Below are 25,422 nucleotides of genomic sequence, written 5' to 3' on the forward strand. Positions count from 1 at the left end.
CCGGAGATTGGTGAGTGCAGTACTCGGCAGTCTGGAGATAGGTGAGTGCAGTACTCGGCAGTCCGGAGATTGGTGAGCCCCGTACTCGGCAGTTTCATAGACAATGAATGGAAGCTGAGCCTTGTACTCTGGATCACCAGCCATCAGTAAATTAGCCAATGCTCAGTGGATAGAAGATAATTGGAGATTTTGGCAAAACCCTTTTAAGACAAGAGGTAAATCCTTTAATGCCGGATTCTGTGCGCTTTCTCTCCATTCATCTCAAGAAGAGCAGCCATTCTGCTGACTTTAGACTCTTAAAGTGATAGTATTTCAGTAGCACCCGAGTGATGCTTTATTTTCTGCATTTTGGGGTGTTCATGTTCCCCCCTTTCCTCGCAGTAAATTCTGGATTCAGTGTAGACGCCTTTATCGCAATCATGTGAGACAAAGTTATGGAAGAAATCTTCTGTCGCGTCCAAGGTTCACTGAAGCAGCCAGTGTTTCTTCTAGGAAAGGGTAAAGTACAATCACTCCCGTCTGGTCAACTGAACGCTGAGGATCGGAGACGGCCGGATCTTATAGGGGTGAGAATTATCTGTTTGGTATATAATTATTACTCCTTTCTGCAGAATCGTCACAAATCCGAGAAGAGTGAACATATTCCTGTTTTATGTACAAAGCTGGATCATTATATGATGGAAAGTTCTGCAACTTTCAAACAGTTTATATTTTAAATTCTGAACCATTTTCAAGATCTCTGCTTGCTGACAGTGAAAACGAACATACTAGTTTATAGTCACAAACTTAAAACCTTTGCTGATTTGATACTTCTCACAGATGAGGGTTCGTTACAGTGTACACAATTCTCTGTAGACTAAACAAAGCGGACCCCAGGCGATGCATAATAAGCTTATTTATTTTACATTTTGTTTTTTGCCAAAAAGTTTGGGCAGTTAAAGCTTCAGGTGTCCAGGATAAAAACTCATTTGTGGGTCCCCGTAAACACAGTATATGCCAAAAAAGGGCCAGTGGGTATCCGCAGATAAGTTAGTGTGATCTATTATTTCTTTATCCTGCAGGGGGCTCATTAAATCTGTCATACCCATCATCAGTATCTGGTGACCGCCCGTCACCTCCATCATCAGTATCTGGTGACCGCCCGTCACCTCCATCATCAGTATCTGGTGACCGCCCGTCGCCTCCATCATCAGTATCTGGTGACCGCCCGTCACCTCCATCATCAGTATTTGGTGACCGCCCGTCACCTCCATCCTCAGTATCTGGTGACCGCCCGTCACCTCCATCCTCAGTATCTGGTGACCGCCCGTCACCTCCATCCTCAGTATCTGGTGACCGCCCGTCACCTCCATCCTCAGTATCTGGTGACCGTGCGTCACCTCCATCATCAGTATCTGGTGACCGTGCGTCACCTCCATCATCAGTATCTGGTGACCGTCTGTCCCCTCCATCATCAGTATTGCTATGTGAATTTTCAAGTCTTGGCGATAAACAAGTTCACTAACAGCTAGCGGAGATCTTGAAAACAGGAATTGAAAGACAAAGTATACAACAAAGTTACAGAACTATTGTATATAGTTATGGCCGAAAGTGTTGGCGCCCTTGAAATTGCTCCAGAAAATGAAGTATTTCTCCCAGAAAATTATTGCAACTACAGGTTTATTTCCTCTGTGTTTATTGGAACCGGGGCTGTGGAGTCGGTGAGCCAAACCTCCGACACCTCAATTTCGCGGACTCCGATTCCACAGCACCGGTCATTACTGAGCGTGTCCATAAAGTGCAGCACAGATTCATCTCAACTAAGAGCTGAGATCCTTAGATGAGATACAGAACAGACATTTATGGGACATTTCATAACTTTCCCAAATTCTTATGAAAACATTTACAGCACATCCGGCATCGTACTACTGTTCCCAATTTATTATATATTTTAGGAGTTGGTCCATTTTATACTGACTCCACGGCCCTGATTGGAACAACACAAAAAAAAAAAAAAGAAAAAAAGGCAAAATTGGACAAAACTTCAAATTCCAAAAATGGCTCAGACAATTGTTGGCCCCCTCAACTTATATTCGGTCGCACGTCCTTTTGAATAAATAACTGCAATCAATCACTTCCTATAACCCTCATCTTCTTGCTCCTCTCAGTTGGGATCTTGGACTCTTCTTACAATCTGCTCCAGGTCTCTCATATGTGAAGACGTCTTCTCCCAACAGCAATTGTAAGATCTCTCCACAGGTGATCAATGGGATTTAGATCCGGACTCATTGCTGTCACTTCAGAACTCTGTTTCCATCCGTTTCTGGGCGCTTCTTGAAATATGTTTGGAGTCATCATCCTGCTGGAAGACACATGACCTACGATGCAAAGCCAGCTTTCTGACACTGGGCACTACATTGCCACCCAAAATCCTTGGTAATCTTAAGATTTTATGATGCCTTGCACACAGTCAAGGCACCCAGTGCCAAGAGGCAGCAAAACAACCTAAAACATCTATGAACCTCCACCATATCTGACTGTAGGTACTGTGTTCTTTTCTTTCTAGGCCTCATTCCATTTTCAGTAAACAGTAGAATGATGTGCTTTACCAAAAAGCTCTATCTTGGTCTCATCTGTCCACAAGATGCTTTCTCAGAAGGATTTTGGCTTACTCACATACACTTTAGCAAACTGCAGTTGAGCTTTTTTCTGTCTCTGTGTCAGCAGTAGGGTCCTTCAGGATCTTCTGCCATAGCGTTTCATTCACAAGTGGATGGATAGTTCGTGCTGACACTCATGCTTGAATTTCTTTGGAACTTGATTTTAGCTGCTTATCCACCATCCGGACTATCCTGCGTTACAACCTTTCATCTATTTTTCTCTGCTGTCCACGTCCAGGGAGATTAGCTGCAGTGCCATGGGCTGTAAACGTCTTGATTATGTTGCGCACTGTAGACAAAGGAACATCAAGATCTCTGGAGATGGACTTGTAACCTTGAGATTGTTGATATTTTTCAACAATTTTGGTTCTCAAGTCCTCAGACGGTTCTCTTCTCCTCTTTCTGTTCTCCATGCTTAGTGTGGCACACACAGACACACAATGCAAAGATTGAGCCAACTTTTCCCTTTTTATCTGGTTTCAGGTGTGATTTTCATATTGCCCACACCTGTTACTTGCCGCAGGTGAGTGTGAACGAGCATCACAAGCTTGAAACAAAGTTGTTTACCCACAATTTTGTCCAGACTATTTTTGGGGTTTTATGTGAAATTATGTCCAATTTGCTTTTTTTTCCTCTGTTTTTTTTTGTGTTGTTCCAATACACACAAAGGAAATAGACCTGTGTATAACAAAACATGTGGAATTGTGATAATGTTCTGGGAGAAATACTTCATTTTCTGGAACAATTTCAAGGGTGCCAACACTTTCGGCAGCGTAGAAAATGAACTTGCGGTCATTTGTACTAAGTCTCCTAAAAATAAAAAAAGTCTAGTTAAAAAAAAGTTTTAAAAATATAAAAAAATAAGTAAAAAAAAAAAAAGAAAAAAAAAGTAAATTGTGAATAACCATAAAAATCAGATCTGCATTCACATCCGTAAAAGTCCAAATCAAAATATAACTATATAGAAAAAACTATAGAGATGCCAGAGCTGCCGTTTTTCGGCCGTCGCGGTTCATAATGTAAATTGAGGTCAAAATGTCCTAATTCCCCCAAAATGGCCACAATAAAAAAACGTCAGCTGAGGGAGCAAAGAAAAAACAGCAGCCCCTCAGTGAGGCGTCAGCGATGTTGACGGGAAAATAACAGGTGACGGCTCTTGGAAGGAAAAACGACCAGGAAGGGGTTAATCCGCCTGCATTTAGTATAATAAACCGTATGAAATCCCTCCAGGCCCGCTGAGACTTGTAGTTCCCCAGCAGGAGGCCTCGTGTATCGCACACAGCTCCCGGTCAGGGCGGAATCACCGCTCGGTCCCGGCCATAGTCCGTTGGCCGCACACAAGTGACAGGACGCAGCGGGCGCGGTGCACGCCGGGACGTGTAGTTTTGCTTCCTCATTGGTAGATTACAGTAAACAGGGAGGAAGATTTGTCGGGACTACAGCTCCCGGCAGCCACCGCGACACCGGCAGCGCAGAAAGCGGCTCCACTGAGGAGAAGGAAGTCGGGGTGTCGGTGCATGGTGAGGATCTCGGGGTGCTGCGGACCGGGATCACGTGACCGGGGAGGTGATTGTAATGTGGGGTCTGGTCTGTGACTGACAGATTGGGGGCCACAGAACCGACATTGGGGGGTCACATGACACCATTTGGTTATTAGGAGCCAATGGGAATAATCCGCGCTGTCGCCTCCACAGAACACGACCCCCACGGATCGCCCCAGTGTGGGCGCCAAAGGCGCTGGAAATGGGGCTAGCGGGGGATTTATGCTGTAACATTGCGCTATTGGGGCGTATAGATATATATTTGGGGGGGATTAATATTCCAGTGACAGCGCTGATTTGGCGACTTTTTTTTTATTCCTTTAGTCCAGCGTCTGGGGTTTCCGAGTCGTCCGGCGCCCCAGGATCCTGCTTACGGTATATGACACTTTGGCTGCGGTTTCCGGGTCGTCCGGCGCCCCAGGATCCTGCTTACGGTATATGACACTTTGGCTGCGGTTTCCGGGTCGTCCGGCGCCCCAGGATCCTGCTTACGGTATATGACACTTTGGCTGCGGTTTCCGGGTCGTCCGGCACCCCAGGATCCTGCTTACGGTATATGACACTTTGGCTGCGGTTTCCGGGTCGTCCGGCGCCCCAGGATCCTGCTTACGGTATATGACACTTTGGCTGTGGTTTCCGAGTCGTCCGGCGCCCCAGGATCCTGCTTACGGTATATGACACTTTGGCTGCGGTTTCCGGGTCGTCCGGCGCCCCAGGATCCTGCTTACGGTATATGACACTTTGGCTGCAGTCGCTTGTAGAAAGAGGATCCTGATGGAAACCGCTGCAGATTGGGCCGCGTCCAATCAGAAAGCTGGAAAGAAAAACTACTCAAAAAACTGGAGCTTTTCTTCAGGCATTTTCTTCTCGGAAACTGACGGGTTTTGAAAAAAGCTCCATGTGCACATAGTCATTAGGGGGAAAAAATGCTCAAAAATCTCATGAACATCAAAGCGATGAAGAGGAAGAGTTTCCAAGTGTTATCGAAGCAGCTTTTAACGAGAATTTTGTAAAGAAACTGTCCTAAAAATGTCCTAAAAAGCGCTGAGCAAAAATAGCCTTAGGGAGTTTTAACACTGAGGGAGTTTATAGGGAGAGTTCACATTGAATTTTTATTTCTGGAGTTTTTCAAGCAGAAACTATGCCAAAAAACACGAGTTTGAAAGAAGAGGTGGAGAATTTCTGCTCCGAAAACTCAGCAAAAAAACTCTGTGTGTGCACAGCCATAAGCCTCTGTGCACAAGATTTATCAAAATCTACGAGTTTTCTAGTGGAAACCCCTTCAGGAAAGGCTTTTTCTGTGGGGAGTTTTTGAAGAAGTTTTTCAAGAGTTTTGGCACCTGATTCGCGCAGTGTAAACATTACGTTTTTCCTGCTGCTTTTTTTGTGCAGAAAATCCGCTTCTTTTATCAGTTCAAGCAAACAGGATGAGATTTAATGAGAACTCCTGCCCGCTGTGCATTGAAAAACGTCATTGAATTGTGTTTTTTTTTTTTTCTCTTATGGGCTTGTCTGGGGAGAATGGAAAAACACATAAAAATGCAGTTGTGCTTAAAATTGCAAAATTCCAGCGTGTCTGCACCCCAAAAAAAATTATGAAAGTGATGCTTCAAATGTGAACCAAAAAATGCATAACCCCCCTCCCACGATAATTAAATCACTATTGCGTGCTCAAAAAACAAAACGGAAATAAAGCAGCATTTTTCTACGTGGTAACAAAGCCTGGAGGAGTGCCTAGTCGGAGGTTCGGTTTACCAACTCCACAGTCCTGATTTCCTTCAGGATCCGCTTCGGAGATGTGACTTTTTTTTTCCACAAGGAGTTTTTCAGAACTTTAAGTAGAGAAAATAACGCGCAAATAACTGAACATAAGACATTTTGAAGCAGAAAAATCCACGACATAAAACCTTGTGTGAACGCTTAGGTTTCGCCCACACAAAGTTTTTGGGAGGACGGTTTTGGAAGCAGATCGTCTCCAAAAATCCTCCTCAGCGATTGCTTCCAAAACTCTTGAAACACTTTTCATATTTATTTTTATGGGCAATACAGTTTGCTGCTCATAGAATTAGTTTTTCAGGATTTTTTTCTTTTTTTCCCTGAAAAGGGTTTGAAAAACTTCTGGTGGAAAAAAAAAATGCAGTCAAGTCACTTCTTTGAAGAGAATTCTGATAGAATCCGCTCTAAGCCAGGTACAGTCCAATGAAAGAATTACAGGATGAAAAACCATTCCAAAATTCCAATAAAGGCTTTGTGCTCACTGAATCTTTTTTGCTGAGTTTTTGGAGCAGAAACTGAACGGAAAGTAAGGTTTTTGAGTTTTCAAAGACTGTGTGTTCATACCTCAATAAAGCAGCGTTCCCTGGAGCATTTTCCACTTCAAAAATTTTGTTAATTTTGATAGTTTTTTCTAGGAGAAATCCACTACAGTAAATGCTACTTTTTTCTTTTTTTTGTGGTGTTTTTAGAAGCGTTTTTCCAAAGAATTCTCCTGAAATAGGTGACACTTGTTTTTTTTTCTGAGGTGAGGTTTTCAAAATCTCATTGGAAATAAAACTCAAAGAACTTCCCAGTGAAATGAATAGAACAAGTAATCAAAGAGGATATGACGTTTATGATGTGGATTTTGGACCGGATCCGCATCAAAATCTTTCTTAAAATTCCATGTGAACAAAACCTATTTATATATAATATATATTAATAAACATTCAGAAGTGAAACCCTGTCCAGACCTAGTACCGTACCTTCTCACGGCTGAGGGTTTGTTACATTTGTATCCAGTGTAGCATATCCACATATACACTGCACCAGCACAAACCTCCGTTGTTACTTTCCCTGCACTGATACATTGTATCGACCTGAGGTTTACTCCTTAGTGTTGGTTTATGACAATAGGGCTAATTTCTGGTAATATTCCGGTAATCCGGCACGGTGGGCTCTGATTATACAACTTCTCAATTACTAGAAGCTGCAGATGCCGCGTTTTAACCCAGTTCTGCCCATACCGAGATGTGCCTGACTATCAGGTGGTAATAACCTGTTAATCCGCCGTGGACAGATTAGCAGGATTTGGTGCCGGATCATCGGACGGATTTGCTTTTTCTCGTGACGGATTTATTTAATGGAAACGGCTTTTATTCATTTCAGGCAATAAGAATGGCGCCAAAGATAACGACCGAGCTCCTGCGCCAGCTGCGTCAGACCATGAAGTCGTCCCGGAGCGTCGCCGAGCCCATCCACGCCTACATCGTGCCGTCTGGGGACGCTCACCAGGTGATCCCGCCATAGTCGGGGGCCCTATGAGGCCCCTGCGCCTCGCACCTCATCTCTGCAGCCTCCAGTGCATTTAAAGGGACCTTTTTTCCCAAATTAAAGAAAAAAAGTTAGCCTTGTCTAATTTGATGTTAAAGGGTTATAACTCAGCTTTTCCAGGCTCCTGAATGGCGGCACACCAGTCCAGCTTTTCACAGAGACCTTCCCAGCTACTATATCAAGCATCCTCAGGCTGATTTACCATTCAGGTGCCTGGAAAAGCTGAGAGACAGCACCAATGCTGTAGTGTCTATTCTTTATGCCACTCAGCTTTCCCAGTTTCCTGCATGGCAGCCTTCTTATTTATGCAGCAGTATATGAACTTGGAGATGAAGTTTTCTAAATGCAGTAGTGACACTCAGGGGTCAGGGAAAGCTGTGTGACTACTTCTGTGGGGGTTTATCAGTAGCTATATTTAATGTCATACAGCTTTCGCAAACTGATTTTCACCCAGCTTTTCCTAAGTCTTGGATCTGATTAGTTGTACAGTGAGATGTGAGCGCGAGTATCTTTTGCCTGAATCGGAAGATTTAACATTCAGGGGTCTTGAAAAGTTGGCTGACGACCAATATGGCTGACACGACTACAGCAAAAGTTGTTATCCAGCTTTCCCTGACCCCTGAGCCTGCAGTGAGGAGCGAGCCGGAGGATCGCTGCATACCAAAGAAGATTTTACACTAGAGTCCAGTAAAACTGGGTGATTACTCTTGTTTTGGCGGCCATATTGGTTGTCACCCAACTTTCCTAGAATCCTGAATGTGAAATATTTGTAGCGTTGCACACACGCCTTCATTGCACAAGTGTCACTGCACACATAGGAGTTGGGGAAAGCTGGGTGAAGACCAATATGGACGCGACAACTCAGAGGCTCCATTACCCAGCTTTCCCAGACCCCAGAGTGTGAAATCCTTGCAGTTCTGACTTGATCCTGCTGCTCGCGCCCACTGAACACTTAGGGGATCGGGAAAGCTGGTGGCCATGTTGTTGTCACCCAGCTTTTCCAGAAAGAGATAATTGAACAGAACTTTTAAACAACTTTACAGAAGATGACGGTCCGAAGATTTCTTAGGATTTATTTAGCGTTTTATACAAAGATCATCCTCATCATCAGCAGCCTATTACAGGATGGTAAAGTTGTCCGAATAAATTAGAGAACCAGTATTACCAGTATGTGAACTGGGAGGTGTAATCCGGGATGCTGCAGGCTCCCGGGGGCCGGAGAGCATGAGGTTTTCTGCCAAGTTTGGTATTTTTTTTATTTTTTTTTTAAATATTTTGCATCAAAATTTTCGGGATTTGTAAAACTATAAAGTCTGAACAGCACAAAGTAGGGGAAAGTCCGATAATCCGGCATCCAGGGGACGGCGCTGGATTATGGGAGATTCCGTACATTCATTATAAGTAATGGCGCCCTGCACCTCCTTCTACAGACTGATCTCTGTATGAGCAAGGACAGACCCGCTGCGCCTGTGTGCGCCAAACTTGGCGGTGTCACGGCCGCCGTGCATGTGGACACCTACAGGGATGTTTTTTTTTATCATGTATTTTGGGGTCAAAAATAATTTTTGCAGTTGGGTTTCATTACAAATTTTGCACCTTCTGCTTTTACCGGCACATTGAGGTAACTAAGAATCTGTCAGTGATGTTGATCTGATGGCGAGTTTATATCTCCTCTGCGCTGATTTTTGATCACATCAGAGTTCAGCTCCACATATTGTGCTCTGTGGTTATAAATCCGCACAGAGGAGCTTTGAATAACAAAAGATAAAAGTTACAAACTCCTCATCAGAAAGAGCTCACTGACGAATACTAAGTTGCCTCATTGTGCAGGGAAGCAAATAGCCAGAAAAAAAAAAATGTAGAAGGTGCAAAATTTTTAATGAAACCGAACTTTTAGAATTATTTTAAGTTCTAAGCGCAATCATTTACAAGGGTTGTCTGTTACTAGGAGCCGCTCATCAATGGCTCCGATGCCAGATACAATAAGAATCTCTATACTCACTGATCCTTATGGGACTATATGATCATCTGATGTGTATGGGGGCTAGTCCGGCACCCCTCAGCTTGGGCGCCGTTGGTCCGGGGCCCCTTGTCCCGGGGGGGGGGGCCATTTGGTCTGGGGCCCCTCGTCTCGGGCGGGGGGGGCCGTTGGTCCAGGGCCCCTCATCTCAGGGGGGGGGGGGCATTGGTCCAGCGCCCCTCGTCTCGGGGGGGAAGGGAGGGGGGCCGTTGGTCTGGGGCCCCTCTTCTCGGGGGGGGGGGGGGCGTTGGTCCGGGGCCCCTCGTCTCGGGGGGGGGGGGCTATCTGGTCCGGGGCCCCTCGTCTCGGGGGGGAAGGGAGGGGGGCTATTTGGTCCGGGGCCCCTCGTCTCGGGGGGGGAGGGGCTATTTGGTCCGGGGCCCCTCGTCTCGGGGGGGGGGGGCGTTGGTCCGGGGCCCCTCGTCTCGGGGGGGGAAGGAAGGGGGGCCCCTCATCTCGGGGGGGCGTTGGTCCGGGGCCCCTCGTCTCGGGGGGGGGGGGCGTTGGTCTGGGGCACCTCGTCTCGGGGGGGGGGGGGGCGTTGGCCGGCGCCCCTCATCTCAGGGGGGGGGGCGTTGGTCCGGCGCCCCTCGTCTCGGAGGGGGGGGGGCGTTGGTCTGACGCCCCGTCGGCTCGGGGGGCCATTAGCCCAGTCAGTTCAGGGAGCCGCAGGACGCGCAGTCTTACCTCTCGCTCTCTCCTCTCTGCAGAGTGAATACATCGCCCCCTGTGACTGCAGACGGGAATTTATCTCGGGGTTCGATGGTTCGGCAGGTGAGTGCATGATGGGAGCAGTCGGGATTTGGATTAATGGAATTTTTCTTTGTCTCCTTGAGTTAATCTTCTCTGTGATCCAGTAGTTAATAACTGCAGTGAACCTCAGCGTCTGCTTTATCTCCTATCACACTCCTAGGTGTCCTGGAAGCTGAGATATGAGGAGCTGTTTGTCCTCCCAATGTGCAGCCTACAGCTGAGCTCTGCGGTCACAGATCAGTGACTCTGCAGACAGCGCCCCCTATCTCAGCTTCCTGGTATAGCATGGCAGGTTATTCTGTACGTCTGGTAACTTTGATGATCTGACGGGCTCTTGTTTTGTGGGTGTGAACAGGCACCGCGATAGTGACGGAGCAGAGCGCAGCGATGTGGACGGACGGACGCTACTTCCTGCAGGCGGCTCAGCAGATGGACGGCAACTGGACGCTGATGAAGATGGGTGAGGTGCATCGCCGCTGGCTCGTCCGGCCGCTGAGGTCTTCTCCTCGTGTTATAGGGGTGTTGCCCCCTCATTATTGGTTCTCCGGGACAGAAGACGCCATTATTGTGGCATCAATATTATATCAGTGGAGTCCGGCTCCCAGAACCCCCAAGTGTGGCCCCTTGTGTCCGGTCTCTGCTGCATCCATCTGCCGGACCCCCAGCAATCCAGCATACCGGAGAAGTCTTCAGCCGGGAGACCCTCCTAATAGGGCCGGCTCTGATTATTTCTTCCGCTTTGTATCCGGAATATAATCTTTGTTACTGATTTCAGGCCTGAAGGACACCCCGACGCAGGAGGACTGGCTGGTCAGCGTGCTCCCGGAGGGCTCACGGGTCGGGGTCGACCCATTTATCATACAAACCGGTAATGTGACCACAGCTGATAATATAACGGTCTCTACCCTGTGGCTATCCAGCAGTTACACAACTACAACTCCCAGCAGTTTTTCTGTTATACCATGCTAGGGGTTGTACTTTTGCAAAAGCTGGTGGCTCTGGTAGCAAAATAAGTCTTTTCAAACCGTTTCTGGCTCGGGACATTTTTTCTGGACATCCCCTTTAAGGCTTCATTCTATTCTTGTTATCGCCCTGCAGATCAGTGGAAGAGCATGTCCCTGGCCCTGAAGAACGCCGGTCACCTGCTGGTACCTGTCCAAGAAAACCTGATTGATGCCATATGGAGCGACCGGCCCGCGAGACCCTGTCAGTCCCTGATAACGCTGGGGCTCCACTACACGGGTTAGTATACGCCGCCACCACCACCACGAGGCTGCTCCATAAGGCGCTGTTCACACAAGCTTCATGGCTGCCACCTGTATCCATGAAAGCATTGATGTATTATGGATCCAAATAATGACCGGCGACCCCATTGCCTTTTATAGGAAACGCCGAGCACCACGTGCACATCTGTGCGGTACATGAAGGGTTATCATTTATCAATACTACACGCTTTCAATATCTCTGCTTGCTGTCTAATCAAAGGATTGATGACATTTACTACTTTTTGTCACTTTTCTGTTTCTTGCTCTAAATTCTTCAATTAGGTTCACGTCATGAATTTAACACAAAATAAAAAAAAAATCCCTTTTTTGGCATCATGTTGTGCTAAAATGTCACAAAAATTGCTAAAAAAAAAATTACTCCCAGGGGGGCGAGGTGCAAAAATGTTGCAACTTTGTTTGTCGCAAGTAATGAATGGTCTGCAAACAGCTGGATAGCAAAAATCCTCCCCTTCCCCCTCCACATTGGTGAACATATGAAAAACGGACGGGCACATAAAATAGACTTGAAGAAAGGCGCAAATAAAAAGAATAAATTGGTGCAAATCTAAAACAAGAAAAAAAAAGTAGAGAAAAAGAAAGAACTTTCAATATGAGAAAGTTGCACAACTTTGTATGATTCAGATTAGTCTACATAAAACCCGGACCCCTCCTTGCAGAGCTTGTGGCCCCCACAGGTGTCATGACTGCTTTTGGCCCCCACCCTGCGATTCAGATCCTATAACAATGCAATGAATATCTCTCTCTGTATCCACAGGGGTTTCGTGGCAGGATAGGATCTTGGCGCTCCGAGCTAAGATGGCGGAGAGGAAAGCCGCGTGGATCGTCCTGACTGCGTTGGACGAGGTTGCGTGTAAGCGGCGATCTTACAATGTTACTGTTGTATTCTATGCAGCGTGACGTGACAACTAAATCCTTTATTCCAGCGAATATAAGTCCTAGATATAAGAGGAATAACCTCCAGACGACGAGTGTGAGACGTCACTGTAACAATCTGCTGCCGCCCGTCATTAGTTCTTTTGGGTTTGAGAAATGTCACGATTTCTGTTATTTAATTCCTTCCTTCTGATACGTTATTTTTTTTCCCTTTTGGTTACAGGTATAAAACAGATTTTTTTTTTCTCTGGTTTTGCGCATTTGAGAAAATATTTATTTAAAAAATTAAAGTTGCAAAAAAAGTTAGAATATAAAATCCTTTTGAGTTACCCCACAGTGTCATTAATGCTTCCCCTTTTATATATTGCTACATTGTACTTCACTTACTTTTATGGAAAGGAATAATCCCAATCCTGCACCTTCCTGATGTTACAAAGCACAGGCGGCCGCTCTGGTAACAGCAGGTGCTCCGCACGGGCGTCACATAGGGCGCTGAGCGCAGAAAACATCATAAGCCGTAACATATAGAGAATGCAGAATGTGAACAGGAGCCGGCGAGGTCTGATGCCCACGAGAGGCGACGCTGCGCTCTGCAGAGTGTCGCATGCCGTCTGCAAACTCCTGCAGCTCTGCAATGAATGGTAAATGTAAGAAGGGCTTTTAATCTGATGGTGTCTCCTGCTTGTTCAGGGCTCTTCAACCTCCGCGGTTCGGACGTGGAATATAATCCGGTCTTCTTTGCTTACGCCATGATAGGGATGGATACGATCAGGTGAGATTCTGATCTATGAAGCGACACTCTTTTTCCAACTGTAATCAGCTCTTCGTGTAAAGTGCGTGTTGTACAAACAGTGCTGCAGTGTAAAGCAGGGGGGAGACTAACGATACAGGAAGGGGATTTTGTATGACTTGAAATAAAATGAGCTCATTGCAGAATATTGTCGCTATTTGGATGCAGCGTCACTGACGTGTGGAGGGTCAGCACTTAGCCGACGTGTTTCGCAGGCTGCAGCCGCTGCTCCTAAGCAATGGCATTTCAGTCTGATATAATGAATCGCCCTCTTCTCCATATTTAGGTTGTTCATTAGCGGCGAGCGACTGCAGGATCCGGCTGTCAGACATCACCTCCTCCTGGACTCTTCTCCTCCCGCTGAGTTCAGCATCCAGCTGGAGCCGTACGAGTCCGTGCTGAGCGCCCTGCAGGGTGCGTGCGCCGCGCTGGCCCCGAAGGAGAGAGTGTGGATCAGCGACAAGGCCAGCTACGCGCTGTCAGAGACCATTCCCAAGGTGCGGTCACTGTGATCGGACTCTGAGACCCCCAAACTGGCGGTCCCTGCGTCCTAACTCTACCTGAAATGGCGGCAAATGCCGTCACCCACCATTGAAAGTACACAGGGAATAGCTCCCGTTTACTTCAATGGAGAAGTTTGTGAACCTGCAGCCGGGATCAGAGCAAACTCCGATGCTGGAGGGTAAACTTCTTGGCTGCTAGTAAAGTATTGGCAAAATGTAAGAATGTATTCATGCACTGTTCAGGGCCTATTATATTTATATATTCATTCTCTCATCTTTGAGATTTTGATGTCTTTATGCTGTAGTTTTATATCACTTATATGCATATTATATTATTTTTGCTCCTTGCGCAGACGCAGAGGTACCTGTCCCCGTACACACCTGTATGTCTCTCCAAAGCTGTGAAAAACGCCAGGGAGGTGGAGGGCATGAGGCGGGCACATGTGAGTACAGGGACGGTAATAGTCTTGCTTGCGGACAAGCTTCATCCATGTGCATTATTGGGGACCTCGTGTAATGAGACCACCCACTGGTGTCTCGGCTCACGATGGTGGCTGTTACACTGGAGGCAGTCACCCAACTTTCCCAGATGCCTGAATGCAAAACTGTGTACGCTCTTGGTGATATTTCTCTTGTCCAAATATCACTGTGAACGCGGCAGATTTGATATTCAGGAGTCCGAGTTAATAACGGGATAGAAGAGCAGAGGTTGTATGTGTGCGGGGATGATTACAGTCTTCCCTTATGGGGATTACACTGCTGCTGTTTCATCATCCTGCGGCTGGTGGGCTTTGGTTTGCAAGGCTTCTCGTGGCTGAACGGTGGAGGGGGGGATTTGCTGCTGTAGGCTCGTGGCTGGGGGTCCGCTCTGGTCTTGTGGCTGGGGAGGGGGCGCTCTAGTCTCTTGGCAAGGAAGGGGGGTGCCCTGATCCCTTTGGTGGGGGGGGGGGTGCTCTCGTATCTTGGCTGGGGGGGTGCTCTGGGCAAGGGGAGGGGGCCCGCTCTGGTCTCTGGGCAAGGGGGGGGGGCTGCTCTGGTCTCTGGGCAAGGGGGGGGGCTGCTCTGGTCTCGCTGCTGGGGGGGAGCCCACTCTGGTCTTGTGATTGGTGGGGGCCCACTCTGGTGTCTCTGCTGGGGGGGGGGAGCCCCGCTCTGGTCTCTCTGCTGGGGGGGGGGAGCCCCGCTCTGGTCTCTCTGCATGGGGGGGCCCGCTCTGGTCTCTCTGCTGGGGGGGGCCCGCTCTGGTCTCTCTGCTGGGGGGGGGGAGCCCCGCTCTGGTCTCTCTGCATGGGGGGGCCCGCTCTGGTCTCTCTGCTGGGGGGGGCCCGCTCTGGTCTCTCTGCTGGGGGGGGGGGGGAGCCCCGCTCTGGTCTCGCGGCTGGAGGGGGGGTGGCCCCGCTCTGGTCTCGCGGCTGGAGGGGGGGGGGCCCGCTCTGGTCTCTCTGCTGGGGGGGGCCCGCTCTGGTCTCTCTGCTGGGGGGGGCCCGCTCTGGTCTCTCTGCTGGGGGGGGCCCGCTCTGGTCTCTCTGCTGGGGGGGGGGGAGCCCCGCTCTGGTCTTGTGGCTGGGGGGTGCTCGTCTCCAGTAGCGCTGTTCATCTGATAGCCGCTGACTCCTCCATCATTATAAATTCTCTGTTTCCTCTTGCAGGTGAAGGACGCTATTGCTCTATGTGAGTTTTTCAACTGGCTGGAAAAAGAGGTAAAAATACCAAACTGATTGCATTTGATGCGTGATTTTAGTCTCCTCGAGATTGATTCCTGTGCAGACTTCTTATACACATAAACCAGTCTGAAGAAGCAGTATAAAGAATGGGGGATGGACTAATTGGTGACCTGAGCCATCACTGAAATCCAATGCTAAACATCAGATGTAATGCCAAAGAAAAGAAAACCTGTAACACACCAGTAAAATAGAAAAAGCTTCTAAAAACTGCAAATAAACGTATCAGACATGAGTCAGATTGGCGGGGATGCGTGCGGAATATTTCTGACTTTGATAAGAACAGAATTCGCTGATATTAGGATATTTCCCATCGCAGATACAGAAGGAGACGGTGACAGAAATATCGGCTTCTGATAAAGCAGAGGAATTCCGCAGGTAAAACGCTTCCGACGTCACCGCGACCATATAATAGTAATAATAATGTGACGGGAGGGGGCCTCGTCTGTCTGCACTGGTCAGATCTGTGTTATACCTCATTTAGTATCATTTTCGTATTGTCCTACTGCAGACGGCATAATATAAAGAAGGAGAAGCCAAGAAGATTGATATATAAGATACTGGGAAAAGATTAGGTGTAATTTGTCATTTATTGAGTCAAATTCCTGCTTGCTCTGGGTTTATGAGTCCGGTGGGCGGTCTTACTCAGGGAATGGCGGTCAGTTATTAAGTAACTCCGCCCACCGGACTCATAACCCCAGAGCAAGCAGGAATTTGACTCAATAAATGACAAATTACACCTAATCTTTTCCCAGAAAACTACACTTATTTAGTTAGAATTTATGTATTCTGCTATCTGCAGACTGCATGTTATAGAGCAGAAGGAGCTGAGTAGATTGATGTATTTAGTTTTCTGAGAAAAGCTTAGAGTAATAAAATTCCTGCTTGCTCTGGGTTCAGGAGTCCGGTGGGCGGTCTTACTCTTGGAATGTGGGCAGTTATTAGGTAACTCCGCCCACCAGACTCCTGAGTCCCAGAGCAAGCAGGAATGAAGCCTGATGAAGTACAATTTCTATTGCTATTGATCCACTGTATATGGGGGGCTGCGCTTATCCGCTCCGAGGTCTTGTTAATCCTATTGAATGATCACAGAAGATCTCCGCAGCCCTTTGGTTTTAGTGATGGTCGGATCTTTATACAATGCGGACATCTTGGAGGAGTCCCCGCGTGATGTCACTTACTGGAGTATCCTCCATGGTTTTGGAGGTTCTGAATGCCGATAACAGTGACGTATTAACAACCAATAAAACATCAATATAAAAGAATGTCACAATGTAACCAGATATTGGAAACAATTTAACCCTTTCTGTTCCATTCAGCCAACAAGAAGATTTCGTTTCCTTGAGTTTTGCGACGATCTCGAGCTCCGGACCCAACGCCGCCATCATTCACTACAAGTGAGACATTTATTATTATTATTATTATTATTATTATTATTATTTTTTTTTTTTAATGCTTTATGGGAAAAAAAAGAAAAGAAATGGGTGAATCTTTGCTGGTTGTTTGCACTTTGCAGGCCGATCCCCGATACAAACCGGAAGCTGAGCGTGAAAGAGATTTTCCTCTTGGACTCCGGAGCTCAGTACAAGTAAGGACGACTCTCGGATTATCTGGATTTCTGATTATCTGGATTTCTGATTATCTGGATTTCTACGGGCCTTCTCTCTGATTTTAGTACAAAAATCGCCGTATAATCAGTCTATCCATCCATACTTGGTATATTCGCGTTCGGTTACGACGGCCATTTTTTACAAAATGAACCACCGTTTCTGCAGCCATATTAGTTGTCACTTTTGCAGTTCTCAGCAGCCGATGACTGGCGGTACATTATAGATATATGTCTATAATTATATAACTTTGCTGCAATGGCCGGGATGAGAGGTAACTCCGATCCTGGCTGCCAAACCCCTCAGAAGCTGCGGTCAGCAACTGTATAGGCATTGAAGCAGTTAAACAAAGGGGAGGTGCCACCGCTGCAATGGGGTATTACAGTTAGGTGCTTAAAGGGGTTGTCCTTGATTAGAAACATATAGCTGCTTTATTTTCAAAACAGCTCCTCAGCCGTCTTCAGGTTGTTTATGGTATTGCAGCTCGGCTTGCCTCTCTTGCCAGTGTTATTATTGCATTTTTTTGATGGGGAAATTTCTAAAAAAAAAAAATCCTTCATTCTTCTTTATCCCCGTGAAAAGGGACGGAACGACAGATGTCACCAGGACCGCGCACTTCGGATCGCCCACGGACTATGAGAAGGTGAGCGCATCCTCGCCCCTCGATTATGGGGAAAGCTGCCGTAGTAGTGGCCGTGCACGACGTGGCCCCGGACTCACCGTCCGCCATGACGGCTCTGTGTGACGCATGCTCCCTTCTTCCTATAGGAGTGCTTCACATACGTATTAAAGGGACACATCGCCGTCAGCTCCGCTGTGTTTCCCAATGGCATCAAGGGTGAGTACAGCGCAGCCAACGCCCTACACCGGGCCTTGCCCTTACTATGGAGGTACCTACAGCACATTCGATCACCGGGGGGGGTATAAATGAACCCCTTCACTGCCCTAGAGATGTTATTCTCCCAGGGGTAACATTACCCTAATCCGCCTGAGACCCCCATGAATCGATCTCCAGTTCGCTACATTTATTTTAACGGGAGGTTGCAAATTTAACATACAAATCTCTAAAGAATGAGACCGGTCACAGTACGCCTGCGGGGCATTTCCACTCATTTGCTGGGACCACAAGTCCCAGCACTCCACGCCATCCTGCAGCGTTCATCACCTCCTGTGCACCTTACACCTTCGCACCCAGTTGTTTGTTTTATTGCTCCAATGAATCCTTTAAAAAATAAGCGACGTTGCAGATCGTCTTTTCTTCCTGTTATTTTATGTCTGCAGCTTTTGTTCAGAGTTATGCGTCTCCGTGGTAACAGACTACAAATTCTCAGTGTAGTCTGATCTCTATGGGACTTACAGGGGGATAGTCGAGCGCTGGGCTCCAATAGATAATGGATGGAGAGATGTATATGTGACTACTGCTCCTCCTACATGTGGGATGCAGGACCCCTAGGAGAAGGGAGAATGACGGCAGGATCCGACTACACAGGGTTTGTGGTCTGTTACCATGGAGACACACAGCTTTGCAGAGGAGCTGCAGACATAAAACTGCATTTTTATGAATTCATTGGAGGAATTATAGACATGAGCGGCCGTGTGGTGGGCCGGCGGCCGTGTGGTGAGCCGGCGGCCGTGTGGTGCGCCGGCGTCAGATTACTGATGTGCTGTCATCGCCATTTATCTTACCAAGTGCAAATTGTATGGCTCATTCATGTCGCTCAGACGGACACCACCTCCTGTCCGTGTGATGTAGATGATGGGCGGGCGGTCTTACAATGAGGGGCTGCCAGGAGGAGCTAACAGAGGGACAGCCGCGTAGCCATGTTGTGGGCTTTGCTCGGCCGGTGGAGACAGACACCGATGTGCAGAAACCTTCAGTCACTTCTTGTTTTCTCCGTCCTCCTGCTACTTTTTGACTTTCACGCCTTTCGCCTCCGGCGTTGCAGCGATTTCAATATGGCGAGAAAACAATTAGGACGACGTCTGTTAACTAATCGCCTCCTAATTAGGACAGGAGTCGCGTGTACAATGTATCTCCCCGGGTCTCATTATATCCAGTCTCCAGAACAATAAGTTTATTGCCAATTATCGTAACATTAATTTATCTGATTAGGATCCGCCGCTCTCACTGAGACGTGACGCGTGGCCTCCCCAGCTGCGGGCGCTCTCCGTCTGTGACTGTTGGGTGCCGCCTTCACCTCATATGACTGTTACTACACCCGGGGGCTGTAAATGGGGAACTTGGAGGGGGGGTGGTGATATTTAGTGGGGGACCTGCAGACCTACTCTTGTCACCAGTTTCTAGGATCTTCTCTTGCTGCCTGTGAATGAGTTTCTATCCAGAGACCTTATTATCCACTGGGGCACAGCTGAGGGTTTGCTACAATTGCATCCAGTGTAGACGGTCATCACTTTGCCTGTCTTGCAGGACATCTCTTAGACTCTTTTGCTCGCGCTGCGTTATGGGAATCTGGTCTGGACTATCTGCACGGCACCGGACACGGGGTCGGCTCCTTCCTCAACGTCCATGAAGGTCCCTGCGGCATCAGCTACAAGACGTTTGCGGATGAGCCCTTAGAAGCCGGGATGGTTTTGTCTGACGGTGAGATGAGCCCCGTACAGTACCACGTCTGCTCTAGTGACAGCCAAAGCAGTGCTCTGCTCTGCTGGCCCCTTCTTTGCTCCTGTCACTCTGCTGGCCCCTTCTTTGCTCCTGTCACTCTGCTGGCCCCTTCTTTGCTCCTGTCACTCTGCTGGCCCCTTCTTTGCTCCTGTCACTCTGCTGGCCCCTTCTTTGCTCCTGTCACTCTGCTGGCCCCTTCTTTGCTCCTGTCACTCTGCTGGCCCCTTCTTTGCTCCTGTCACTCTGCAGTCTCCTTCTTTGCTCCTGTCACTCTGCAGTCTTCTTCTTTGCTCCTGTCACTCTGCAGTCTCCTTCTTTGCTCCCGTCACTCTGCAGTCTCCTTCTTTGCTCCCGTCACTCTGCAGGCCCCTTCTTTGCTCCCGTCACTCTGCAGGCCCCTTCTTTGCTCCCGTCACTCTGCTGGCCCCTTCTTTGCTCCTGTCACTCTGCTGGCCCCTTCTTTGCTCCTGTCACTCTGCTGGCCCCTTCTTTGCTTCTGTCACTCTGCTGGCCCCTTCTTTGCTCCTGTCACTCTGCTGGCCCCTTCTTTGCTCCTGTCACTCTGCAGTCTTCTTCTTTGCTCCTGTCACTCTGCAGTCTCCTTCTTTGCTCCTGTCACTCTGCAGTCTCCTTCTTTGCTCCTGTCACTCTGCAGTCTCCTTCTTTGCTCCCGTCACTCTGCAGGCCCCTTCTTTGCTCCCGTCACTCTGCAGGCCCCTTCTTTGCTCCCGTCACTCTGCAGGCCCCTTCTTTGCTCCCGTCACTCTGCTGGCCCCTTCTTTGCTCCCGTCACTCTGCTGGCCCCGTTCTTTGCTCCCGTCACGCTGCTGGCCCCGTTCTTTGCTCCCGTCACGCTGCTGGCCCCGTTCTTTGCTCCCGTCACGCTGCAGTCCCCGTTCTTTGCTCCCGTCACGCTGCAGTCCCCGTTCTTTGCTCCCGTCACGCTGCAGTCCCCGTTCTTTGCTCCCGTCACGCTGCAGTCCCCGTTCTTTGCTCCCGTCACGCTGCAGTCCCCGTTCTTTGCTCCCGTCACGCTGCAGTCCCCGTTCTTTGCTCCCGTCACGCTGCAGTCCCCGTTCTTTGCTCCCGTCACGCTGCAGTCCCCGTTCTTTGCTCCCGTCACGCTGCAGTCCCCGTTCTTTGCTCCCGTCACTCTGCAGTCCCCGTTCTTTGCTCCCGTCACTCTGCAGTCCCCGTTCTTTGCTCCCGTCACGCTGCAGTCCCCGTTCTTTGCTCCTGTCACGCTGCAGTCCCCGTTCTTTGCTCCTGTCACGCTGCAGTCCCCGTTCTTTGCTCCTGTCACGCTGCAGTCCCCGTTCTTTGCTCCTGTCACTCTGCTGGCCCCGCTCTTTGCTCCTGTCACTCTGCTGGCCCCGCTCTTTGCTCCTGTCACTCTGCTGGCCCCGCTCTTTGCTCCTGTCACGCTGCAGTCCCCGTTCTTTGCTCCTGTCACGCTGCAGTCCCCGTTCTTTGCTCCTGTCACGCTGCAGTCCCCGTTCTTTGCTCCTGTCACTCTGCAGTCCCCGTTCTTTGCTCCTATCACTCTGCAGTCCCCATATGCACTGCGCCTGCTGTGCTGAGGTGTCTTCACATTTTGCACTGACAGTGACATGAAGCAGAAAGCTACATCTGCCCAAATGCAATGCAGCCGCTGGAGTTCACTGCCGAGTTCATTCACGGTAGCAGAATTATGAATGCAGCTCTAGATGTGACCGAAGACGAAGGGAGGAAGCAAAATAATTTCTGAGACTGGAAAATAACGCACTTCTTATCTTTGACTTCTTAGAGCCGGGTTACTATGAAGACGGATCATTTGGGATCAGGATTGAGAACTTGGTTCTTGTGGTTCGTGCCGCCACTAAGGTGAGGTGTGGAGTCAGAGACGTCTTCCTGGGGGTCCCACGATCCTCAGACGAAGAGATGGGCTATCATTAGGCTCCGAATTTACGATCTGTGCGGCCTACGCAGTAACGCATTGATCCTGAGAGTAAGGGGCCCCAGAGCTTGTTTTACACTAGGGGCCCCTTCCTTCCTGCACTGCTCTATTCGTGAAGGGGCCATGACATCTGCCTGCAAAGTGTGCGGCCAGGAGCGTCGCTGTACAGAAAACCAGCCCTAAAGCTTCATGCTCGGAATTAGTGGTGGTCCCAGAGATCGGACCCCTCCAATCATCTTAGTCATGTCCCATTGCTGGACAGGAGGGGGAATATCCTCCTATGGTCCCCAACACTTGCAGTAGCTGTTGGCTGAATGCTCGTTTTGCCTACAGTTATTCTTCTGTATACCCCTTACACCGGACCCCCCCATACACATGTACGCCAGCTACGGCCAAGGATTCATGGGTTTCTGTTGAAAAGAGACGATTATAACTGGCCATTCGTAATGTGTAAATGGCGACCGAGCCAATCAGCGTAGCAGGACCAGCATCAACTAATGTGTATATGGGCGTCCGGATGGCAGGTGGCGGGGAAAGTAGAACCGCACTCCTGGAGCTGCAGAAGGGTCTGGAGGAGGACAGGGGGTCTGGAGGAGGAGGACAGAGGGGCTCTAGCGGTAAAGGGGTCTGCGCGGAGGAGGGGGACAGAAAGGGGTCTGCGCGGAGGAGGGGGACAGAAGGGGTCTGCGCGGAGCAGGGGGACAGAAGGGGGTCTGCGCAGAGCAGGAGGACAGAAGGGGTATGCGAAGAGTAAGGGGATAGAAGGGGTCTGCGAGGAGGAGGGGGACAGAAGGGGTCTGCGAGGAGGAGGGGGACAGAAGGGGTCTGCGAGGAGGAGGGGGACAGAAGGGGTCTGCGAGGAGGAGGGGGACAGAAGGGGTCTGCGAGGAGGAGGGGGACAGAAGGGGTCTGCGAGGAGGAGGGGGACAGAAGGGGTCTGCGAGGAGGAGGGGGATAGAAGGGGTCTGCGAGGAGGAGGGGGGCCGAAGCGGTCTGCGAGGAGGAGGGGGGCCGAAGGGGTCTGCGAGGAGGAGGGGGGCCGAAGGGGTCTGTGAGGAGGAGGGGGGCCGAATGGGTCTGCGAGGAGGAGGGGGACAGAAGAGGTCTGCGAGGAGGAAGGGGACAGAAGGGGTCGGAGAGGAGGAGGAGGACAGAAGGGGTCTACGAGGAGGAAGGGGTCAGAAGGGGTCTGCGAGGAGGAGGGGGACAGTAGGGGTCTGCGAGGAGGAGGGGGACAGTAGGGGTCTGCGAGGAGGAGGGGGACAGAAGGGGTCTGCGAGGAGAAGGGGGACAGAAGGGGTCTGCGAAGAGGAGGGGGACAGAAGGGGTCTGCGAGGAGGAAGGGGACAGAAGGGGTCTGCGAGGAGGAGGGGGACAGAAGGGGTCTGCAAGGAGGAAGGGGACAGAAGGGGTCTGCGAGGAGGAGGACAGAAGGGGTCTGCGAGGAGGAAGGGGACAGAAGGGGTCCGTGAGGAGGAGGGGGACTGAAGGCGTTGGAGTAGAGGAAGGGGACTGAAGGGGTCTGCGAGGAGGAGGGGGACAGAAGGGGTCTGCGAGGAGGAGGACAGAAGGGGTCTGTGAGGAGGAGGACAGAAGGGGACTGCGAGGAGGAGGAGGAGGAGGAAGACAGAAGAGTTTTAAGAAGGGGACAGACTAGAAGTAGAGGACGCAGGTATCTGAGGGCAGTTTGTTACCGTTCTCCATACTGAAAACACACGTACGGTCAGACTGTCTGAGCATGTGTGTGATGGTTGGGAGGTGCGTTGTCCTCTCTGACAGCAATCTTCCATGAGATCTTAGGATTGAGCGTGCTGAACTCCCCAATGCCAGACTGTGCCTTTCCCCGACATAGCAGACCCCCATACCCATAGGAGACCCTCCATACATGAGATATTTGTCTGGCTCGGAGTTTTCCCTGTTGTGTTTGGGTTTTCTTACAATGATGATCCCCGGGTTTGTGTGTGTGATCCCCATTGGCCTCATCGTAGACGTCCGTCCCTCCATCTTCCTGATGCGCCAGTGATCATGTCTCCCCCGCAGCCGCCTGATCTTGTATGGGACATCCACACCTACATAGTGGAGACGCCTGTAAATCTGCAGAATCGTTGTGGATCTCTTCCTGTGCGCAGGAGTCGATCATAAACGATGAGTTTATAGTGGATCCTCTTCTTGATGCTTCTTCTTTGGAGTTTTTGTAGCAGCTTTTTGTTTCCTGGAAAGGTTTTGGAAAGTTTTTTTTTTTTTTTTATTTCTTGTGTTTTTGCAGCCCTCTGATTGGACAGCGCCTGGTTTGGAGCTTTCGTCATCAGTAGCCGCTTCGTAAAATTGACCTGTTCTTTCCTCCCTCCCCCCAGGAATAGGAAGGATCTTGCAATCACTTTTTGAGCAATTTTTTTTTTTTTTTCTTTTCGAAGGCATTTTTAGGAGTCAACAATCTCCAAAAACTTCTTAAAAAAAACCCCCTCTGTGTGCACTAGGCCTAAAGATGAAATCTGCAGTGAAAATTTGCAGCGCCAATCCCTTTCCGTGCTGACTTTGTCCCGTGCACGTGGATCGGATTTGGTAAAATATCGCCCACGTTGCATGTTCTGTTTATCGGCTGCAGATTTTTCCACCTTGAAATTGTAGGCGGAATATCTACAACATATTCTCCCCGTGTGAACAAGCGGTAAGACCAGGAGGAGCCGCTCACAGCTTTTATTTCCTTTACTTCCAGTACAACTTCCGGGAGCGGGGAAGCCTGACCTTCGAGCCGATCACACTGGTGCCGATCCAGACTAAGATGATCAATGTCGACCTGCTCACAGAAAAAGAGGTGAGAGCTGATGGCGCCACATGTCATTTAAAGGGGTTGTCCACGACTGGAAAAACCCCTTTTAAATGCCCCCAGTGTGGTGAATAAAATAAGAAAAAAATCGTTCTTGCTTCCTGGCCCGGTTCTTTCTATAAAGGCTTCACCCTTCTACTTCTACCCCTCCAGGTCCGCTGGGTGAACGACTACCACAACAAGTGCAGAGAAGTGGTCGGAGCCGAATTAGAAAAACAAGGACGCCAGGACGCCCTCCAGTGGCTGATAAAAGAAACGCAGCCTATTTGCAAATCAAATTAATTTTTTTATACTCTGTTAGGTTTTTTTTTTTTTTTAACCCTTTCATTGACAATTTTGGGATTCGATCTGAGCCAAGTAATGGACGCATCTTTGTAACGGTTTCATAGATGACGTTTTATTGGCTTTACAACCTCAGGGGAAGCAGGAGGAGCTGTCATTCAATCAGGCGTGCGGTGATCTGACAAATACACAGTGTAATATTATGGTATGGAGAAATAAAGGAAAGTGATTCATTGTTTTTCCTTTATTGCTTCAAGTGATTCTTAAATTTACATATCCAATGAATTTATATGACCTAAGAATCACTGAATATATTGAATATACAGTGCAGACCAAAAGTTTGGACACCCCTTCTCATTTAAAGATTTTTCTGTATTTTCATGACTATGATAATTGTCCATTCACACTGAAGGCATCAAAACTATGAATTACCACATGTGGAATTATATACTTAACAAAAAAGTGTGAAACAACTGAAAATATGTCTTATATTCTAGGGTCTTCACAGTAGCCACCTTTTGCTTTGATGACTGCTTTGCACACTCTTGGCATTCTCTTGATGAGCTTCAAGAGGTAGTCACCGGAAATGGTCTTCACTTCACAGGTGTGTCCTGTCAGGTTTAATAAGTGGGATTTCTTGCCTTATAAATGGGGTTGGGACTATTAGTTGTGTTGTGCAGAAGTCAGGTGGATACACAGCTGATAGTCCTAC

The 25,422-nt window shown here is 48.9% G+C and overlaps 1 protein-coding gene across 4 annotated transcripts; it reads left to right on the top strand.

Annotated features, from left to right (window-relative positions):
* Positions 1 to 443: 443 nt before the first annotated feature.
* XPNPEP1 (X-prolyl aminopeptidase 1) lies at positions 444 to 24,948 on the top strand. Of its 4 annotated transcripts, none has more exons than XM_073684752.1 (20): positions 444 to 566; positions 7,325 to 7,450; positions 10,220 to 10,283; positions 10,618 to 10,722; positions 11,038 to 11,130; positions 11,361 to 11,504; positions 12,303 to 12,398; positions 13,112 to 13,193; positions 13,498 to 13,708; positions 14,068 to 14,157; positions 15,364 to 15,414; positions 15,755 to 15,813; positions 16,755 to 16,832; positions 16,952 to 17,023; positions 17,625 to 17,685; positions 17,811 to 17,880; positions 19,471 to 19,644; positions 21,452 to 21,528; positions 24,318 to 24,416; positions 24,582 to 24,948. In XM_073684752.1, the coding sequence occupies exons 2-20, from the start codon at positions 7,334 to 7,336 to the stop codon at positions 24,708 to 24,710; spliced, it is 1,872 nt and encodes a 623-aa protein (XP_073540853.1). In that variant the 5' UTR covers positions 444 to 566; positions 7,325 to 7,333; the 3' UTR covers positions 24,711 to 24,948. The 4 variants fall into 4 exon arrangements, with proteins under 4 accessions (XP_073540853.1, XP_073540855.1, XP_073540856.1 ...); XM_073684754.1 differs by lacking the exon at positions 444 to 566 and adding an exon at positions 4,017 to 4,159; XM_073684755.1 differs by lacking the exon at positions 444 to 566 and adding an exon at positions 4,067 to 4,205.
* The last annotated feature ends 474 nt before the right edge of the window (positions 24,949 to 25,422 follow it).

Source organism: Phyllobates terribilis, unplaced genomic scaffold (genome assembly GCF_046119375.1).
Source record: "Phyllobates terribilis strain yellow unplaced genomic scaffold, ASM4611937v1 Scaffold_5__5_contigs__length_657084704, whole genome shotgun sequence".
Lineage (NCBI taxonomy): Eukaryota > Metazoa > Chordata > Amphibia > Anura > Dendrobatidae > Phyllobates > Phyllobates terribilis.